The sequence below is a fragment of the Megascapheus bottae genome, chromosome 28, assembly GCF_031878675.1.
Source record: "Megascapheus bottae isolate mThoBot1 chromosome 28, mThoBot2.hap1, whole genome shotgun sequence".
Taxonomy (NCBI): Eukaryota; Metazoa; Chordata; class Mammalia; order Rodentia; family Geomyidae; genus Megascapheus; species Megascapheus bottae.
Genome location: NC_143536.1, coordinates 17,766,271 through 17,783,221, shown reverse-complemented (window position 1 = coordinate 17,783,221; position 16,951 = coordinate 17,766,271). Strand labels below are relative to the sequence as shown.

General features: G+C 47.0%; 2 protein-coding genes across 2 annotated transcripts; one reads left to right on the top strand and one right to left on the bottom strand.

Annotated features, from left to right (window-relative positions):
- The first annotated feature begins 8,267 nt into the window (after window positions 1-8,267).
- Window positions 8,268-10,007, top strand: C28H22orf15 (chromosome 28 C22orf15 homolog). The gene is made up of 6 exons (XM_090320708.1): window positions 8,268-8,292; window positions 8,731-8,817; window positions 8,918-9,049; window positions 9,215-9,289; window positions 9,384-9,533; window positions 9,837-10,007. Exons 1-5 carry the CDS (start codon window positions 8,268-8,270, stop codon window positions 9,521-9,523), a joined length of 459 nt encoding a protein of 152 aa, XP_090176834.1. The 3' UTR covers window positions 9,524-9,533; window positions 9,837-10,007.
- An 897-nt stretch (window positions 10,008-10,904) lies between these two features.
- Window positions 10,905-13,363, bottom strand: Chchd10 (coiled-coil-helix-coiled-coil-helix domain containing 10). The gene is made up of 4 exons (XM_090320707.1): window positions 13,206-13,363; window positions 12,713-12,932; window positions 11,193-11,340; window positions 10,905-11,083 (listed from the first exon to the last, which is right to left on the bottom strand). The coding sequence occupies exons 1-4, from the start codon at window positions 13,244-13,246 to the stop codon at window positions 11,064-11,066; spliced, it is 429 nt and encodes a 142-aa protein (XP_090176833.1). The 5' UTR covers window positions 13,247-13,363; the 3' UTR covers window positions 10,905-11,063.
- Window positions 13,364-16,951: the final 3,588 nt, after the last annotated feature.

The window sequence follows — 16,951 nt, the reverse complement described above, 5'->3', positions numbered from 1 at the left end:
TGAAATTAGTTTAGCCATTGTCTTGCTATTAGACAGCTAGGGCATTTCTGATTGTTGGCCACACCCAATAAAAGTTCTGCAGCTATTCCTATCAATCAAAAGAGAAAGAGTAGTACCTATTGTCTCTCTCTCTTTCATTCTCTTTCTCTTTCATTCTCTCTCTCTCTTCTCCCTCTTTTTCTTTCTCTCGTCTCCATCTCTCTTTCTAAAGAGACATCCAGGACTGGTAGGAAACGGGTACTCTTCATGTTAGCAGGCACTTTCAGGGTTTACTTTCACTAGCTTCACTTGCACCAGCAGAGTTAAAATTCTAGAGACTTCATATCGTCAGCATGCTCAACATTGTTAATCTCTTTCATTTGCCACAAAGGTGACCGCTGTGGTGCTTTCTCAAACCCAAGCTTTGAGACAAGTTACTTGCTGCACAGTTTCAAACAAGTTATTTCCCCTAGATGTGCCATCTGGGAAATGAAGATGAACACATTGGAAGCTGGAAGATAGTGGAGATACAAAGATAGGCCATGTTGGCCCAGTGCTGAACACACTGCATGTATTATGTGCTCTAGTTTGGATCTACAAAGCCCCTGAGACTGATCTGTTAACAGCTTATGGCACAGTTGGGAAAGATGGTGGAACCTTTAAAAGGTGGAGCACTGGGAGGTCATAGGTCACTAGGGACTTGCCCTTGAAGGGGACAGAGAGGATCTACCCCTGTCCTAACTCCCTCTTGGCTTCCTGGCCACCATGAAGTAAGACATTTCATTTTTACTATATAGCCTCCAAAACAATGTGACTACTTAAGCATGGACTAAAGCCTCCCAAACTGTAAGTCAAAATAAACCTTTCCTCCTTTTAAGTTGAGTGTTACTGTAATAGAAAGAAAATGAATACCTTAAACATATCATTTTTTTCCTTTTGTGCCAATTTGATGCTTGAACTCAAGGCCTGGGTGCTGTCCCTTAGCTTTTCCACTCAAGTCTGGTGTTCTACCACTTGAGCCACAGCTTCACTTTCAGCTTTTTGGTGGTTAATTGGAGATAAGAGTCTCACAGACTTTTCTGCCTAGGCTGGCTTTTAACCATGATCCTTCAGGGCTCCCGGGTAGCTAGCATTATAGGTATGAGCCACTGGCACCTAGTTTATTTATTTTTAAAATTCCAGTGTTTGGGGCCTTACTGGCCTTATAACCTCTCAAGCTTATCCAGTTTGTGGGAGATAGTAAATTGTTGTGTGTTTTTCAAGTGCAAACCAGCCAATCCTGAGCCCACACCTCCAGATCCCTCCATTATAGGTCTCACACTCAACTTATTATGTTCATCGCCCAAGGAACAACCCACTGAACTTACTAAACTCCCCTACCTGCTCATTCCTTCCTGTAGAAACCTCAGTTCTTCCTTTTCCTGCATCTTGACAAATCCTGGTGATTCCCTGTGTGGCCCCATGACATGGGCACCTCCTCCTCTTAGAAACTGTAAGTATCCTGGCTATAAAAGAAATACAAATCAAAACAACTTTGAGATTCCACCTCACTCCAGTTAGAATGCCCATGATCAAGAAATCCAATAACAACAGATGCTGGCGGGCATGTGGCCAGAAGGGATGGCTACTACACTGTTGGTGGGAATGTAAACTTGTTCAACCACTCTGGAAAGCAGTATGGAAGTTCCTCAACACATAGAGCTCCCTTATGGCCCAGCAATCCCACTCCTGGGCATTTACCAGCACAAACATGTTTATTGCAGCATTATTTGCCATAGCTAAGATATGGAACCAACCCAGATGCCTCTCAGTAGATTAAATGGATCCAGAAAATGTGGTATTTATACACAATGGAATTCTATGCTGCCATCAGAAAGAATGGCATCACCCCATTCATAAGGAAATGGAAAGACTTGGAAAAAATCATATTAAGTGAAGTAAGGCAGGCCCAAAGAAACATAAGTTCCATGGTTTCCCTCATTTGTAATAATTAGAATAAGTCTAGGATTTTCCTAGCAGAGGATCGCAATTGCTCAATAGCTAAGTGCATATGGCCATATAGGAACTCTAGGATATATAAACAAGAGGTTTATCTTTGTGGTTGTTGTTTTTAATGTACTATGTGAAGCTGTTTCTTTTCTTTTTTCCCCCTTTATGGTTTATTGCCTGTTGTTACTGTATCTGACTTTGGTACCTGGTATATTGTACATATATTTATTTGTTTATTTGAAATGAGAAAGGGAAGGGGAAAAACAACATGATTGTGAGGGGGTAGGGAAAAGGAAATGGAAGAAAACTATGGGAAGGGGTATCAATGTTCAATAAGTAATGTACCCACTACCTGACAAATGCAACTGTGACCCCTCTATACATTGCCCTGACAATAAAAATAAATTTTTTAAAACCCTGTAAGTAATAAACTGTCATCAAGTTCAGTGGTCTCATCAGTTCTTGGCTTTAGTGTCATTGAATCTATAAAAACAATTAACACTGTGAGCTTCAACTGGGCACCAGTGGCTCATGCTTGTAGTCCTAGCTATTCAAGATACTGAGATCTAAGGAGTAAGGTTCAAAGCCAGGTCAGGCAGTAAAATGCTTATCTCCAATTAACTACCACCAAAAAGCTGGAAATGGAGCTGTGGCTCAAGTGACAGATGACCATCCTTGAGCAAAAAAAGCTAAGGGTCAATGTCAAAGCCCTGAATTTAAGCCCCAGTAATATGTATGCGCTCTCTCTCTCTCTCTCTCTCTCTCTCTCTCTCTCTCTCTCTCTCTCTCTCTCTCTCTCTCTCTCTCTCTCTCTCTCACACACACACACACACACACACACACACCACTGTGGCTCTCAACAACATGAGCTCTCTTTAACTAAAGCCTCCTGAGCAATCTTGGGTGAGGTTGTAAAGCCCACTTAGATATCTAACTCCATTCTGACACCTCATTAAGGATTTCCATGACACTCAGAATTAAAGGCTCCCTTCTCTATGGTGGCACTGAAGATGAGCCCCTTACATAGTGGAGTAAACCCAGGCCTGGAATGACCTTTTCTTCTTGAGTCTGGCTGTGGACTCTGGCATTGAACTCTCTACCCTTGGCATTTCCTGAGCTGTGATCTGCAGGATAAAGGTCTGTTTCCACAGTGCTGATTCAGTAACTACCACCTATGGCCTTACTGGAACTTGAATTTGCTAGACATGTCCTATACTAACACTTAAGTGCCTTCAGCACTAGATATAACTTTGTAAGTATTATTACATTTGTGTTAGGCATGACACTACTAATTCTAGCATTCAGAAATATGAGGCTGGATGATCGTGAGTTTGAGGCCAGACTGAGCTACACAGTGAAATGCTGTCTCAAAACAACAGTAACAAAGTAATAAGAAAGTGTTAGGACTTTTTTTTTTTCTTGCCAGTTCTGGGCTTGAGCTCAGGGCCTGAGCACTGTCCTTGGACTTTCTCAAGGCTAGAGCTCTACCTCTTGAGCCTCAGCACCACTTCCGGCTTTTTTCTATGTATGTGGTACCGAGGAATCTAACCTGGGTCTTCATGCATGCTAGGCAAGCACTCTACCACTAGGCCAAACTCCCGGCCTCCAGAACTCTTAACCCTTACAACAATCTTGCTAGGTCGTGATGTGCAGTCCCCTTTATAGATTCAAGCACTGAGGTCATTCTAGAATTTAATTCAGTGACAGAATGAACCAATGGTGAATTGCCTAGAAGACCCACCCATCCTATCAAGCCATTCAGAAATCTGCCCACAGAAGATAGGACAGCCAAATCTTGGAGATAATTCTCTTAGCACTCAGGAGGGGGTTGATATGGGGTGGTGGGGGAGGGCAAGGCAGAGACAGAAAAAAGATAGAGGGAAGGCAGTAGGGAAAAATGGAAAGAAAAAGAAAAAGATAGAAATAGGAAAAAAAGAAAATTCAGGGCCAGGAGTTTGGCCTAGTAGTACAGTACTTACCTAGCATGCACAAAGACATGGGTTTGATTCCTTGGTACCATATTCACAGAAAAAGCAGGAAGTGGTGTTGTGGTTCAAGTGGTAGAGCTCTAGCCTTGAGAAAGCCTAAGGACAGTGCTCAGACCCTGAGTTAAAGCCCCAGGACTGGGAAGAAAAAAAGAAAGAGAGAGAGAGAGAGAGAGAGAGAGAGAGAGAGAGAGAGAGAGAGAGAGAGAGAGAGAAGGAAGGAAGGAAGGAGGAAGGAAGGAAAGAAAGAAAGAAAAAGAATTGATAGAAGGAAGGAAAGAAAGTCCAATTAAAGGACTAATACAGGAAGAAGAAAAACGGGTTAAATAAAAGACTATAGAGACAGGAAGAAAGTAGACCAAGCTAGATGCCAGGGCGCATGCCTATCATCCTGAGCCATTTGAAAGGCTGAGAATGAGAAGATTAAAATTTGAGACCAACCTCTCCACAAAAGGGAAGTTGAACAGAGTAGCTAGCACCTATGAAAGAAAAAAGGAAGAGAGACAGATAGACAAATATAAGAAACAGGGGTTGGTGGCAAAGCTAGACTGGGTATGCCCCCTCCCACTTTTCACGCCTTTAAATATGCACACACACATCCTCCCCCCCCCACACACACACACCTCCATACTTAGCCTATATCATATCTTGGGTTTGATACCCAGCAGAGGACAAAAACAAAAAAAGGAAGAAAGGAGAAAAAAAATAGAAGAGCTTGTAATCCACAAATATTTGTGGATTGCTAGATTGCTACAAATCTGGAAAGCCATGAGATATGACAAAAGTAGAACCATGCAAAGTAGTTGGGCCTCACTGGAAAATACATTTGCAGTGTCTTCTGAAGTTAAATCTACATTCAGCCAATAACCTAGCAGTCCCTCTTGTGGTATTTACTAGGTCATGGAAACAAAAATATCTCTGCTACCTGCAGGAAAATGTTTATACTAGCTTTGTTCATAATTCTTCCAAATTAGAAACAAGCCAGAGGGGCCAGGAGTTTCGCCTAGTGTTAGAGTGATTGCTTAGCATGCATGAAGATCCGGATTTGATTCCTCGGTACCACATACATAGAAAAGTCAGAAATGGTGCTGTGGCTAAGTGGTAGAGCGCTGGCCTTGAGGAAAGCCCAAGGATAATGCTCAGTCCCTGAGCTCAAGGTCCAGAACTGGCAAAAAAAAAAAAAGAAGAGGAGGAGGAAAGAAAGAAAGAAAGAAAGAAAGAAAGAAAGAAAGAAAGAAAGAAAAGAAACAAGCCAAAAAGACAATAAGTAGTAGATCAACCAATTGTAGGACCTCAAGACAATGACACTGGGAGGTACAAGGAAAAAAGTACTCACACAGAACCACCTGGATGACCTTGGCTGCATCACACTGAGTGAAAGAAGCCAGATACAGCAGGATCCAAACTGTGTCATTCCATTTATATGACATTATAGAAAAAGCAGGAAGAAAAGAACAAATAAAATGACAAAATAAACCTGAACAGTGGATACCAGAGGCAGGGATAGACTAAATAACAGAGATGTCTAAAGATTAAGTTTATTTAGGAATAAAATTGCAATTAAGAATGTCTACACTATAGTAAACTGTACATTATTCGAGAAGATTAAGGAAGAGGAAGTTTTGCTTTTTGGTTAGTCCTGGAACTTGTACTGAGGGCCTGAGCACTATAAGATTTTTTTGCTCAAGGCTAGGATTTACCACTTGAGCCACAGCTGTACTTATGGCTTCTGTTGGTAGTTAATTGAAAATATGAATCTCGTAGACTTTTCTGCCCAAACTGGCTTCGACCCTGGGGCTTGAACTCACAGCCTGGATGCTGTCCCTGAGGTTTTTTACTCAGGGATATGCTCTACTACTTTGAGCCACAGCTTTTTGCTGATTAATTGGAGCCAAGAGTCTCCTAGACTTTCCTGCTCAAGCTGGCTTCAAATGTCAATCTTCAAATCTCAGCCTCCTGAGTATCTAGGTGTGAGCCACCAGTGCCTGCATGGAAGAGAAACTTTTTGGTGGTGATACTTTCTTTTGAACTCAAGGCTTTTGGTGATGATACTTAGTTTTGAACTCCAAGTCTTATACTTGCTTTACCATTTAGGCCACTCTCCTAGCTGTTTTGCTTTAGTTACTTTTTGGATAACATCTTACATTTTTACAGTGTCAGTTATGGAAGGCAATCTTTCTCCCTATGCCACCCATGTAACTGGAATTACAGATACAAACTGTTAGGAAAATTGAGGAGAAAGGAAGGAAACAGGCCAGACTCCTTATCAACAGACTAGGACTGTTTATTGCCAGTGAGGGACATAGACGTTCCCTAGGGTATGGAGGTTGGGAAGGAGATTGAGGTTGGAATTAAGGTTTGTTTAGGGTCTGAACAATGAGATGGGTTACAAGAGTTTAATATAGGGAAGTGACTGCAGGTGTGGGCAAAGAGGGTAAGTTCGCCCTTATCTAAAGTCTTAAACTTTTTAATGTTCAAACAGCTCTACATCTGTCTTGCCTAGAAGGTTTGACCTTCATAGGACAGTGTCAACCTCTTAACCCTTTTCTGGCCTCACAGCTTCGCTTCAGAGCCTTACAGGCTAGGCCCACAATTGATTGGTTACAACCAGGCTCAGGTTGGATTGCCCTGTCTGTGTCAGGCAGTCTGTGCCTATCTTTGGTAGCTTGCCTGATGTCTGTATGCACCTGGGAAAATAGGGTGGGAGTCAATCCTTCACAACCCACCATGCCCATTAACTTTTTGTCCAGCTAGCTTTAAAGTGATACTCTATCTTCCTTCTAAGTAGTTAGGATTATAGTTGTGTGCCACTGCACCTGGCCAAGAGGAAGTTTTTAAAGGTGAAATGAATTACATATGGTAGTTTGAAGCGATAATCCTTGGCTACTAGGATCAGTAACAAGGGTGGCCTCAGTCCAAGATTAAACACACAGTTGTTGGGCAGACGCCCTTGTATTTCTGAGTAAAGTTTCCGTGGCCTTTGTGCAAGGTTGTGGTTCTGGCAAAGCCTTTTGTGTATAACTCTTGTTATCAGATATACATGCAGCAGTGTCCCCTCCTTGAGGGGAGGGGAAGAAGTTAGGGCTTAACAAAAGTGGTTCCATTTTTATACTGACAAGTATTACAAACCTCCAAGTAGTAAAAAGGATTCTGGGAGATGACAGTTGGTTTGGAGCTATACTGATTTTATAAGATCTACTAAAATTTGAAAACATTGAGTGTGGTAATTATAAAAATAGGGCAAGCTTTGCTGCCAAATTGTGTTTGTTTATGCTTAATCTACTCAACCACCTGCATGTGGTCATAACCACCTGTGTGTGGTTCCATCCTTATGTTTATTAATTGTGGACATCATAAGGTGGCATCATACGATGTTGACCACCTGTGTGTGCTGTTTACTTTTAAAAGCTTAGCCACACTGAAGCTCAGGACTGCTTTCTATCAGCCCCAAGGTGGAAAGTAGGCGCTATGCTGCTATTAAAATGACTCCTAGCTAGGTTCACTAAGTGCTGATGACACTAGAATGGGAGGTTCAAGTCCCCCCAAAGTGGCTGGGATATTACAGTAATGCATGCCTGTAATCCCAATTTTTCACTTGGGAAACTAAGGCCAGGAGGACCATGAATTTGAAATTAATCTGGGCAGAGTTAGCAAGACCCTGTCATGGAAACAAACAAAACATTAGCCAGATGCTGGTGGTTAACACCAAACTGCTCAGGAGGCTGAGATCTGAGGGTCACAGTTCAAAGCCAAGGCAGGAAAGTCTGTGAGACTCCAGTTAATCCCCAGAAAACAAGAGTGGCGCTGTGCTTACCCCGAGATCAAGCCCCGTGGCCTAAAAGAAACAAGGACAGAAGGAAAAAAAGCTAGAAATCTGGGAGGCAGGAAAAAGGCACCGGAACAGGCTTGTCTCTTCTCAGTAGGGCTCGTGGTCTCTGCGGTGTCTGAGTCCCTGGAAGCCCAGTCTGGATTCCCACTGTGGGCCGCCCGCAGCCCCGCCTTAGGCCAAGCCCACCCCATCCGGATCTGTTCCTTGGATACTAGGGAGAAGGCATTTCCTGTCTGAGATTGGCGGCTCTCATTGCCCTGGACACCAGCTTAGGAGCTAGAGGAGCCGCTCTAACCCAGCAGAAGGCCGAAGGAAGAGGGGGCCCGCAGGTCCGGATCCGCGAGGGCGGCTGAGCTGGAGTCGGGGCCCACCCACCTCCCTTCACCGTCACACGCACAGGGGTCCCTCTCCGGAGCCCAGCTAGAATCTGTGGCGGGGATTCAGGATACCGAAGCCCCCAGTCAGTCTTCTTCCCGCTGCAAACCATGTTTATCACAGTGAGGTTCGGAGGTAAATGTGTGTGCAGGGTTGGGGGAGGGTGACAAGGAAATTGGGACGCACACTCAGAGGCAAGGCTCTGTAGAGGTAGGGAAATAGAAGCTTGGGGAAGGGGAGCCCCACCCCTCCCCGCGGTGCCCCCCTCCCTCCACCCTTCCGGAAGGGGCAGATCTGCAGTGTGCAGGAGGGCCCCTCGAGAGAGGCCTGATTAGCACCAGGGGGCTGTCCCAATAGAGGAGGGGGAGCATAGCCAATGCTAGGGGGTCCTGTCTAGTAGGTCCAGTCCCATCTCTATCAGGACTGAATAGGTTTCCTACGCAGGTAGGCAGCAGTTGTCTGGGCTCTGATGCCCATTACCAAGACCCAACTCCTTAGTCGCACTTGCAGCTCTGGAGAGGGCGCAGGAAGGCAGGGGATTCCACCCACTCACGTGTATCCCCTTCCCCACAGCAGGCTGCAGGGAGCTGGTGAATCCCTGGTGCAGCCTAGTGACCCTCACTGCTTACCTGAAGAAGAGGGGGCAGATTTCCCCAGATGGTGAGGAGTCAGGGAAAGGCCCAGGGAAGAGGGGCTGTGGAACCCCGCCTCCCCAGGCAGGAATGCCAGCTCTGCTTAGTCTCTCTCTGTGTCCTCCCAGTGACTATCGCCCTCCTGGCTGAGGATGGACATCTAGTGAGCCTGGATAAAGACCTGGAGACCTTCCCCAGCCCTTCTCTGGGTAGTTTCCTGCTGCAGGAGCGAAGGACTTACACCCTGTTGCGAGTCATCAGTAAGTGGGACTCAACACTCTCCTTTACAGCTGTGCTAGAACGTAAGCGTCACAGACCATTCAAGGCCCTGGCTTAGCTGGGACCCAATACCCTACCCAGCGACCCCAACCTCCAACAATCAGCCTCAGAGTGACAGAAAGCCCTCTGTCCTTTATACTCCACAGAGGGAGAGGATGGAGCCCCCAACTGCTATGAGTCCCTGTTGGAAAACCTAGATGACCAGAGTCCAGAGTTGGCAGGTGAGTGTTAGGGTTGAGTTAGGAAAGGGGACAGGCCAACAGAACTTTCTGGGTCTTCCCAGCTTCCACCAGCAGAACATCCTGCTTCTTCCAGAGGAGCTTCGCAGGCTGTCAGGTCTCCCTACAGTGGGCAACAGCCGAAGGAGACGCCTAGGCACTAGGAATGGCCTCCGGGAGCAAGATCCCCCTTCACGGCCCCGAAGAGTAGGCTTCACACCATCCAGGACCCGCTAGCTGGAGCCAGGTACAAAGGAGGCATGAACAATGAGAAAGATACACCCCAAAATGGGATCACTTCCTGAGGGACAGACACAAGATATGCAGAGAGGCAAACCCTCAGTAACAAACCCCCATAACATCTGTATCCAGATGTTCTACTACTTGGCTAGAACATAAGCACCTGAAGAGCAGGAATGCTTTTGGCACTTAGTACTAGAGTGTGATACATAGTAAGTGCTCAGTGCACAGGTGCTAAATGCACTCAGTGATTGTGTGTGAAAGCACAGTCTGTACTGGGTTTGAAAGGCCTATTCCTCTGTCCCAACAGGTCCTGTGACCTGATACACCATAGCCAAGTGGCCAAGCTAGACTTTGGTCAGAGGGACCTGGCTATAACCTCTGCCTCATGTGATCAGCTGCAAACTGACAACAGCCCAACAGAACTCCTCTTTCAGAATCTGGAATCACTGAGAAGTTGCATCAGCTAGAGGGGCACAATCACAGAGTGAGACTCTTGGGAGACCCTTAAAATGTATGTACAGAAAAAGGGTCCCAAGAAGAAACAAAAAGGGTGAAGGAAGCAGGTGTTCCTGTGGGCAAAGATAACAGTCTCCTGAGATTGCAGTCTGTAGAGTCTGATGCCCCTGGAGAGGCAGCATCACTTTTTTTTTTTTTTTTGATCAGTCATGGGGCTTGAACTCAGGGTCTGCATGCTGTCCCTGAGCTTTCTTGCTCAAGGCTAGCACTCTCCCACTTTTTTCCCATATATTTTTTATTGTAATTAATAGAAGGGTTACATTATATTCACCAGATAGAAGCACTCTCCCACTTTAAATCACTCTACCCACTTCCAGTTTTCTGGTGATTAATTGGAGATAAGAGAGTCTCAAAGACCTGGGCTAGGAGTTTGGCCTAGTGATAGAGTGCTTGCCTAGCATATACGAGGACCCCAGTTCAATTCCCCAGGACCACATATATAGAAAAAGCCAGAAGGGGTGCTATGGCTCGAGTGGTACAGCACTAGCCTTGAGAAAGCCCAAGGACAGTGCTTAGGCCCTGAGTTCAAGCCCCAGGACTGGCAAAAAAAAAAAAAAAAGAAGTCTCAAGGACCTTCCTCCCTTCCTCCCCACTCTGCCTTCCAACTGTGAACCTCCAGAGTAGCTCAGATTACAGGCAAAGCCACCAGCATCCAGCTAATCATCACTCTACTTTGGACTGCCCAAAGTATCCTTGGCTATAGTAGAGATGAAAACAGGGTTCTTCTCTCGCCATCCAGCATACCTGTTTAAGATGAAGCATAGCATACCACACTGAGACCCGTATCCATTTCCACTGACCACAGCTCAACAGGCAGGGTATTCCAGGCAGACAGGACAACAAGAGGGCATATAGCAGGTTGTGATCTAAAATAAACTTTTTAATTGCTCATCTTTGTTTTGTGTTATCCATGGGGTGAGAAACTTCTTCTTACTCCCAATCACAGCTACAATCTATCATCATGGTCCAGCTGTCGGTGAGGGGATGGGGTGAATGCAGGACTGTAGCCCAGGACTCTTCAGGGCAGTGAGCTCAGACCTGTGGGGGACAGCAGAAAGAGGAGGGAGCATGCATTAGTGATCAGCCTTCATGTGTAAGAAGGTTTGCCCCTCCCAGTCTCTACCAAGGTTGGGATCCAATTGCTCACCATGGTTGTACTTGCACTGCTTCAAGGCCTCACTGAAGCCCTCACACAAGGACAAGTCACTCTGAGTGGTGGAGCAGTCCAGGAACTGTTTGATCTCATAGGAGCAGGGCCCCATTTGTAGGGGCTGAGAGGCACCACGAGCAGGGGCCTAGAGTACACAATACAATAGGTAGCAGGGTCAGCTCAGGACTGGCACCCAGAAGTGAGTTTCAAAGCAGGAGACTATCTACCCCTCTCCATATTCCCAGCCCAGTGCCCCTAGGGTCCCAGGCAGATTGGGTAACCCAGTGCCAGCTTGTGCCAGTTTAACCATAACTGCCCTAATCCATGAGACAGGATGAGCTAGTAGCAGCAGTCTTCTCAAATCCATTGAGATGATACAGACAGGGTTTCCTGCCGCTTCAAAACTGTTTTTGTGACTGGGTTCTAGTGGCTTGTGGCTGTAATCCTAGCTACTCAGGAGGCTGAGATCTCAGGATTCACGTTCAAAGTCCTTGAGACTCTTATCTGCAGTTAGCACCAAAAAGCCAGAAGTAGAGCTGTGGTTTAAGTGATAGAGTGCTAGCCTAAGGTTAAAAGGCTAAGGGACAGCACTCAAGCCCTGAGTATTAGCAAAAGAAAGAAGGGCCAGGAGTTTGGCCTAGAGGTATAGTGTTTGCCTAGCATACACAAAGACCTGGGTTCAATTCCTTGGTACCACATAAATGGAAAATAAATAAATAAAACGGGAAGTGGTGCTGTGGCTCAAGTGGCAGAGCTGCAGCCTTGAGAAAGCCCAAGGACAGTGCTCAGGCCCTGAGTTCAAGCCCAAGGACTGGCAAAGGAAAGAAAGAGAGAGAGAGAGAGAGGGAGAGAGGGAGAGAAAGAGAGAGAAGGGAGGGAGGAAGGAAGGAAGGAAGGGAGAGAGAAGAGAGGGAAGGGGTTTGTGCAGAAGAAAGAAAATTCTAGAAAAGCCCTGCACTCAGATCCTGCTAGGATCCCCCAAGATCCTAGCACTATCCTAGCTCAGCCACAGTGATCTCATGACCGTTTACCCAGATGCTAAGCTGAATCTGGACTTGGTTCAAAACAAATAGAGCCTCGGTCATCAAGGGACAGGAGCTGTGGTTATGAACTGCCTGCCCTTCATCCTTGGGTTCAGCAGCTACAATATTGGGCCTGGGTGAGGAAAACAAGAGCTTGGGAAATCCTACATCCTGCCTCCACTAGGGTTAAATGTCCTTGGGCAAGTTTTGTAAGCCCTCCTGAGCTGGGCTGTTCCTTATCTTTGACGGGCTGGTTGGTGTTAAGTAAGTCACTGGGTGCTCAGAGAGCTGGCCTTTAAGGGAGGAACAGGGGCAGCCTGCCAGGGACAGCCCCTACCCCCCCCCCTCCAGAGCCAACTAGCAGAGAGGAATAACTGGTGTCAGTCCTGGACCTGAGGCAACTCTGAGGCTATCTAGTCACTTTTCATGGGACGCTTCAGCCATTCCCTTTATGTGACCTTGAGTGAATTGTTTCTCCTGGGCCCTGCTGCTCACCTGCTGGGCGGCAGGCTGGGCAGGTTCTGAGCTTCCACCACTGAAGGCTCCAGTGAGAGCACTGCCCACGACGTGTCCCACCGCCGACCCCACGGCTACCCCAGCGGCTGTGGATGCCATTTGTGCCATGAGGCCTGGCTGGCCCGATGGACCTGGAGCGGGAGCGGCAGCCGAGGGCGGTGGATGTGCGGGAGGATGGGCAGAAGTTGCAGTGGCTCGGCTGCAGAGGTGGGGAATGGCGCGGGGGAGGAGGAGGAAAGCAAGATTAATTCAGGTTCCAAGCCAGGGACCTGAAGGGCCTGCCGGTGCCCCCTTCCCCCGCTGGTCCCCAGGATGGGGGAGAGACCCGTCTGGGACTCGGGGTCGCTGCACTCGGCGCCCCTCCCCCGCCAAGATGGCGTGGAAGCACCCAAGGTCACGCCGAGGACGCCCTTGTGGGATGCCCACGCTTCCCGCTTCCCCTTCCTCACGGGACTCCGGGGGACCCTCACACCTGGCCGGCCGAGCAGCCGCGCTGCGGCTTCCCCGAGGCATGGTGGCGGTGGAGCCAAAACCGGTGAGGACGGCGACTGTCGCCTGCGGCGGGTCTGTCGCCGGGACGGGCAGTCCAGGCACTTGTCACTTCGGTCCGGGGGCGGGGCCTGGGCCGGCCTCGTGGACACGCCCCCCCCCTGCGCGAGAAGAACGCCCCCGGATTCTGGTGGGAAAGGGGGGCCCCGCGGCGTCCTCACTGCTCGGGGGCCCGGGGTATGAGGGCTCTGGGGACACGGGCCAAGGTCACGAACTGTCCACGGCCTAGGTCGGCAATGTCAGGTCTTCCTCTTGGGACCACAGTGGGAGTGGAGTTAGGGGTTGTTGCGGGACCTCCAGTGAGCAGGGCGACAGGCTGAGGTCATGGGGAGGGGCACACCCGGCAGAGGTTGACAAGTGCATGGCCGCCAGCACCGGATTCGGCCTGGGAAGACATGCAGGGACCCAGAATTCCCACTAGGGGGCGTCTGAACCCCGCTTTGACTTTCAGGGCGCCGACTACCTCCAACAGTGCCATCCCCAGGATCTCCATCTGCGGGACCTCGACTTCATTGTACTTGCTGGGCTTGGTCTGGTCGGCTTCCCTAGGCTTCTGACAGTGTCGTGTCATGTGACATCCAAGCCATGTACCCATTTCACCAGCTGTGTGACCTGAGTGTCTTTTGCTCAAACTAAATTCAAACCACATTCCGGTGTAAATCCTAAGAATTTAGGGTTCCAGCACCTTCCAGATTAGGGTGAGGCTAGAGAAATGAATTTAGAGTGTCTGTCCTTTCAGGAAGTTTGTCTTTTTTTTTTAATGGTGTTTGCTGGGTAATTGTGACTTGATCACATTATTATTTTGTTGTTGTTGTTATTCTGGCACGTTTGAACTCAGATCTAGAGAGTTGTCCCTTAGCTTTTTTGATGAAGGCTCGCACTCTCATCACTTGAGCCAGAACTTCACTTCCAGCATTTTGGGTAGTTAATTTTAGGTAAGAGTCTCACAGAACGTCCTGCCCATGCTGGTTTTGAGTTGTGGTCTTCATGTCCTGTGTAGCTAGGATTACAGATATTGTAATATCCCAGCCATTTTGCAGGTCCCCAAACCCCCGGCAATAGAGTCACCAGCACTCAGCACTCCTAGCACAGAGCTAGGAGTCAGTTTAATATCAGCACTGTGGCTACTCTCTACCTTTGGGCTATTGAGAGCAGCCCAAAGGCCACTCTCTACCTTCGGGCTCATAGAGAGCAACTCATACCCTCAGTGGTGCTGAGCTTTTAAAGGTGAATGCCACATGCAGGTCGTAGTCACCTTATGACATCACCTTAAGGATGAAACCACTCTCAGGTGGTCCTAACCACTCGCAGGTGGTTGAGCAAGTTAAGCATTTCTACAAAAACAAAAACAATCTGGCAGCTAAACCTGCCAGGTTATTACAGTATGAGCCACCAATACCTGGCCTTGATGTGATCATAGTATGACCCTTAGGTAAGAATTGGGAGGGATGAAGATGTGGTACTTATACACAATGGAATTCTATGCTGCCATCAGAAAGAATGACACTGCCCCATTCATAAGGAAAGAGAAAGACTTGAAAAAAAATCATATTAAGTGAAGTAAGCCAGAACATAGGCTCAATGGTTTCCCTCATTTGTAATAATTAGTACACATCTAGAACTCTCCTAGCAGAGGATTGCAATACTCAAAACCAATGTACATAGGTCATATAGGATGAGAATAAAGGAAAGGAACTCTAGGATATGGAGACAAGAGGTTTATCTTGTGTGATTGTTGTTCTTAATGCACTATGTTATTTCTCATCTCGTTTTTTGCCCTTATAGTTAATCTCATGTCACTGTATCTGTCTTTGTTACCTGGTATATTGTATATGCGTTTATTTATTTATTTGAAATAGGGAAGGAAAGAAAGAAGATGTTTAAGAGGGAGTGGGGGGAGGGAAATGGGGACAAAAACAAGAGAAGGGGTATTAAGGTGTGAGAAGTAATGCACCTACTACCTGGTGAGTGTAACTATAACCCCTCCAGACATTATCCTGACAATAAAATAAAAAAAATTAAAAAGAATCAAACCATTAAAAAAAAAGAATTGGGAGGGACCCTGATTTCTGACCCCTACCCTGGCAAGATGGCTACATAGCACTGGAAAATCTTCAAAAGCAATAGGCTCCAAGAGTGGGGCTTTGATCACCAAGTCAAAAGCAGAACTCAGTCCTTCTATGAGTGAACAAGAGAAGGGAGACAGGATACCTGCGAGGATCTACTACGCTACACAGCTATTCTGTACCTACCACTACGCATGAAAGTCATACCAACTCTTATGCTCTTTCATTTATTCTTTTCAACTACTCTGTGCAGAATAAGCCTTTCCTTCTTCAAAGATGTATCAGGCTTGCTCCAGCCCTCCCATGCCCATGAAGTCCCATTGGCCAAATGCAACCACACTTCCAGGCTTATCAGGGTATTCCTCCTATAAGAATCTGGCTGTCGGGCCGGGAGTTTGGCCTAGTGGTTAAAGTGCTTGCCTAGCATGCATGAAGACCCGGGTTCGATTCCTCGGTACCACATACATAGAAAAAAGCTGGAAGTGGTGCTGAGGCTCAAGTGGTAGAGCTCTAGCCTTGAGAAAGTCCAAGGACAGTGCTCAGGCCCTGAGCTCAAGCCCAGGACTGGCAAAAAAAAAAAAAAAAAAAAAAAAAAAAAAAAAAAGAATCTGGCTGTGACCAGCCATCCTGCTAAGTGCACGGTTGGCTGATAGTGATGGCACCATCATATACCATTAGCATGGTCACTTTAGTGGTCTTTAGACCACAGTAGAGGTGTGGCTTGTGGCTTGTAGATTCCCCCCAAAGAGTTGTTATGCATGTCTGGATATACTCAAGACCATTTTAAGGTACTTATACAAGTGAATGCTTCATTTATTAATGCTGTTTTTATCTGTATCAGAAAATGTATGCATTTCTCACCAAAGTCTTGCTTCAATATTGCTTAGAGAATGCCAGTCTTTAAAATGAAGCATTTTATCTGAGCACAGATGGCTCACACCTGTAATTATAGCTCAGTAGGCTGATATTTCATAGTTGTGGTACAAAGCCAGCTAGAGTAGGAAAATATGTGAGACTCTTATCTCCAATTAAGCACCAAAAGGCCGGAAGTGGGGCTGTAGCCCAAGTAGTAGAACACCAACATTGAGCAAAAAGGTAAGAGACAAGCACCATGAGTTCAAGCCCCAGCTTGGAAGGTTGGGAATGGGAGGGAAGATATTTTAAAGAAAAGGATTGTTGAGAGTTTAAGTATAATGCACACTGTCTTGCTCCTCCTCACCCTGCAGGGGTCTCTCTGGAGTCTCCAGGAGAAGCTGTGAAGTATACACACACACATACCGAGAGAGCGAGAGCAAGCGACCGAGAGAGGGGGGGGAGAGATTCTCAGCTTCTTTCTCTTTCTTTGCCCAGGCTGCTGGCAGCCTTATCTTTCAACTGCTGGGAGCCCTGTCTGCCAAGACAGGAGGGAGCCACTACCTAAATCTTCACTCTTGAGGGTGCCAGAGAGGGAGACAAATTCCCTGGGGTCCTGGGGATGAGATTGGAGAATCCCTTCCATAATGGAATAATAGTGTCCACATAATGTGTCCACACACTCCCTCGAATTCTCTCCTCCTCTCTCCTGGTCTGAGGACGCTGGCTCTGGAAGTTAGGAGGGGCCCCA

Coding starts and splice junctions, on each gene's coding strand:
- C28H22orf15 (XM_090320708.1), top strand. CDS start 8,268: ATGTTTATCACAGTGAGGTTCGGAG. Junction 8,293..8,730: donor TATCACAGTGAGGTTCGGAG/GTAAATGTGTGT, acceptor CCTTCCCCACAG/CAGGCTGCAGGGAGCTGGTG. Junction 9,050..9,214: donor CACCCTGTTGCGAGTCATCA/GTAAGTGGGACT, acceptor TATACTCCACAG/AGGGAGAGGATGGAGCCCCC.
- Chchd10 (XM_090320707.1), bottom strand. CDS start 13,246: ATGCCTCGGGGAAGCCGCAGCGCGGCTGCTCGGCCGGCCAG. Junction 12,933..13,205: donor GCGGCTGCTCGGCCGGCCAG/GTGTGAGGGTCC, acceptor CCACCTCTGCAG/CCGAGCCACTGCAACTTCTG. Junction 11,084..11,192: donor GCAGTGCAAGTACAACCATG/GTGAGCAATTGG, acceptor TGTCCCCCACAG/GTCTGAGCTCACTGCCCTGA.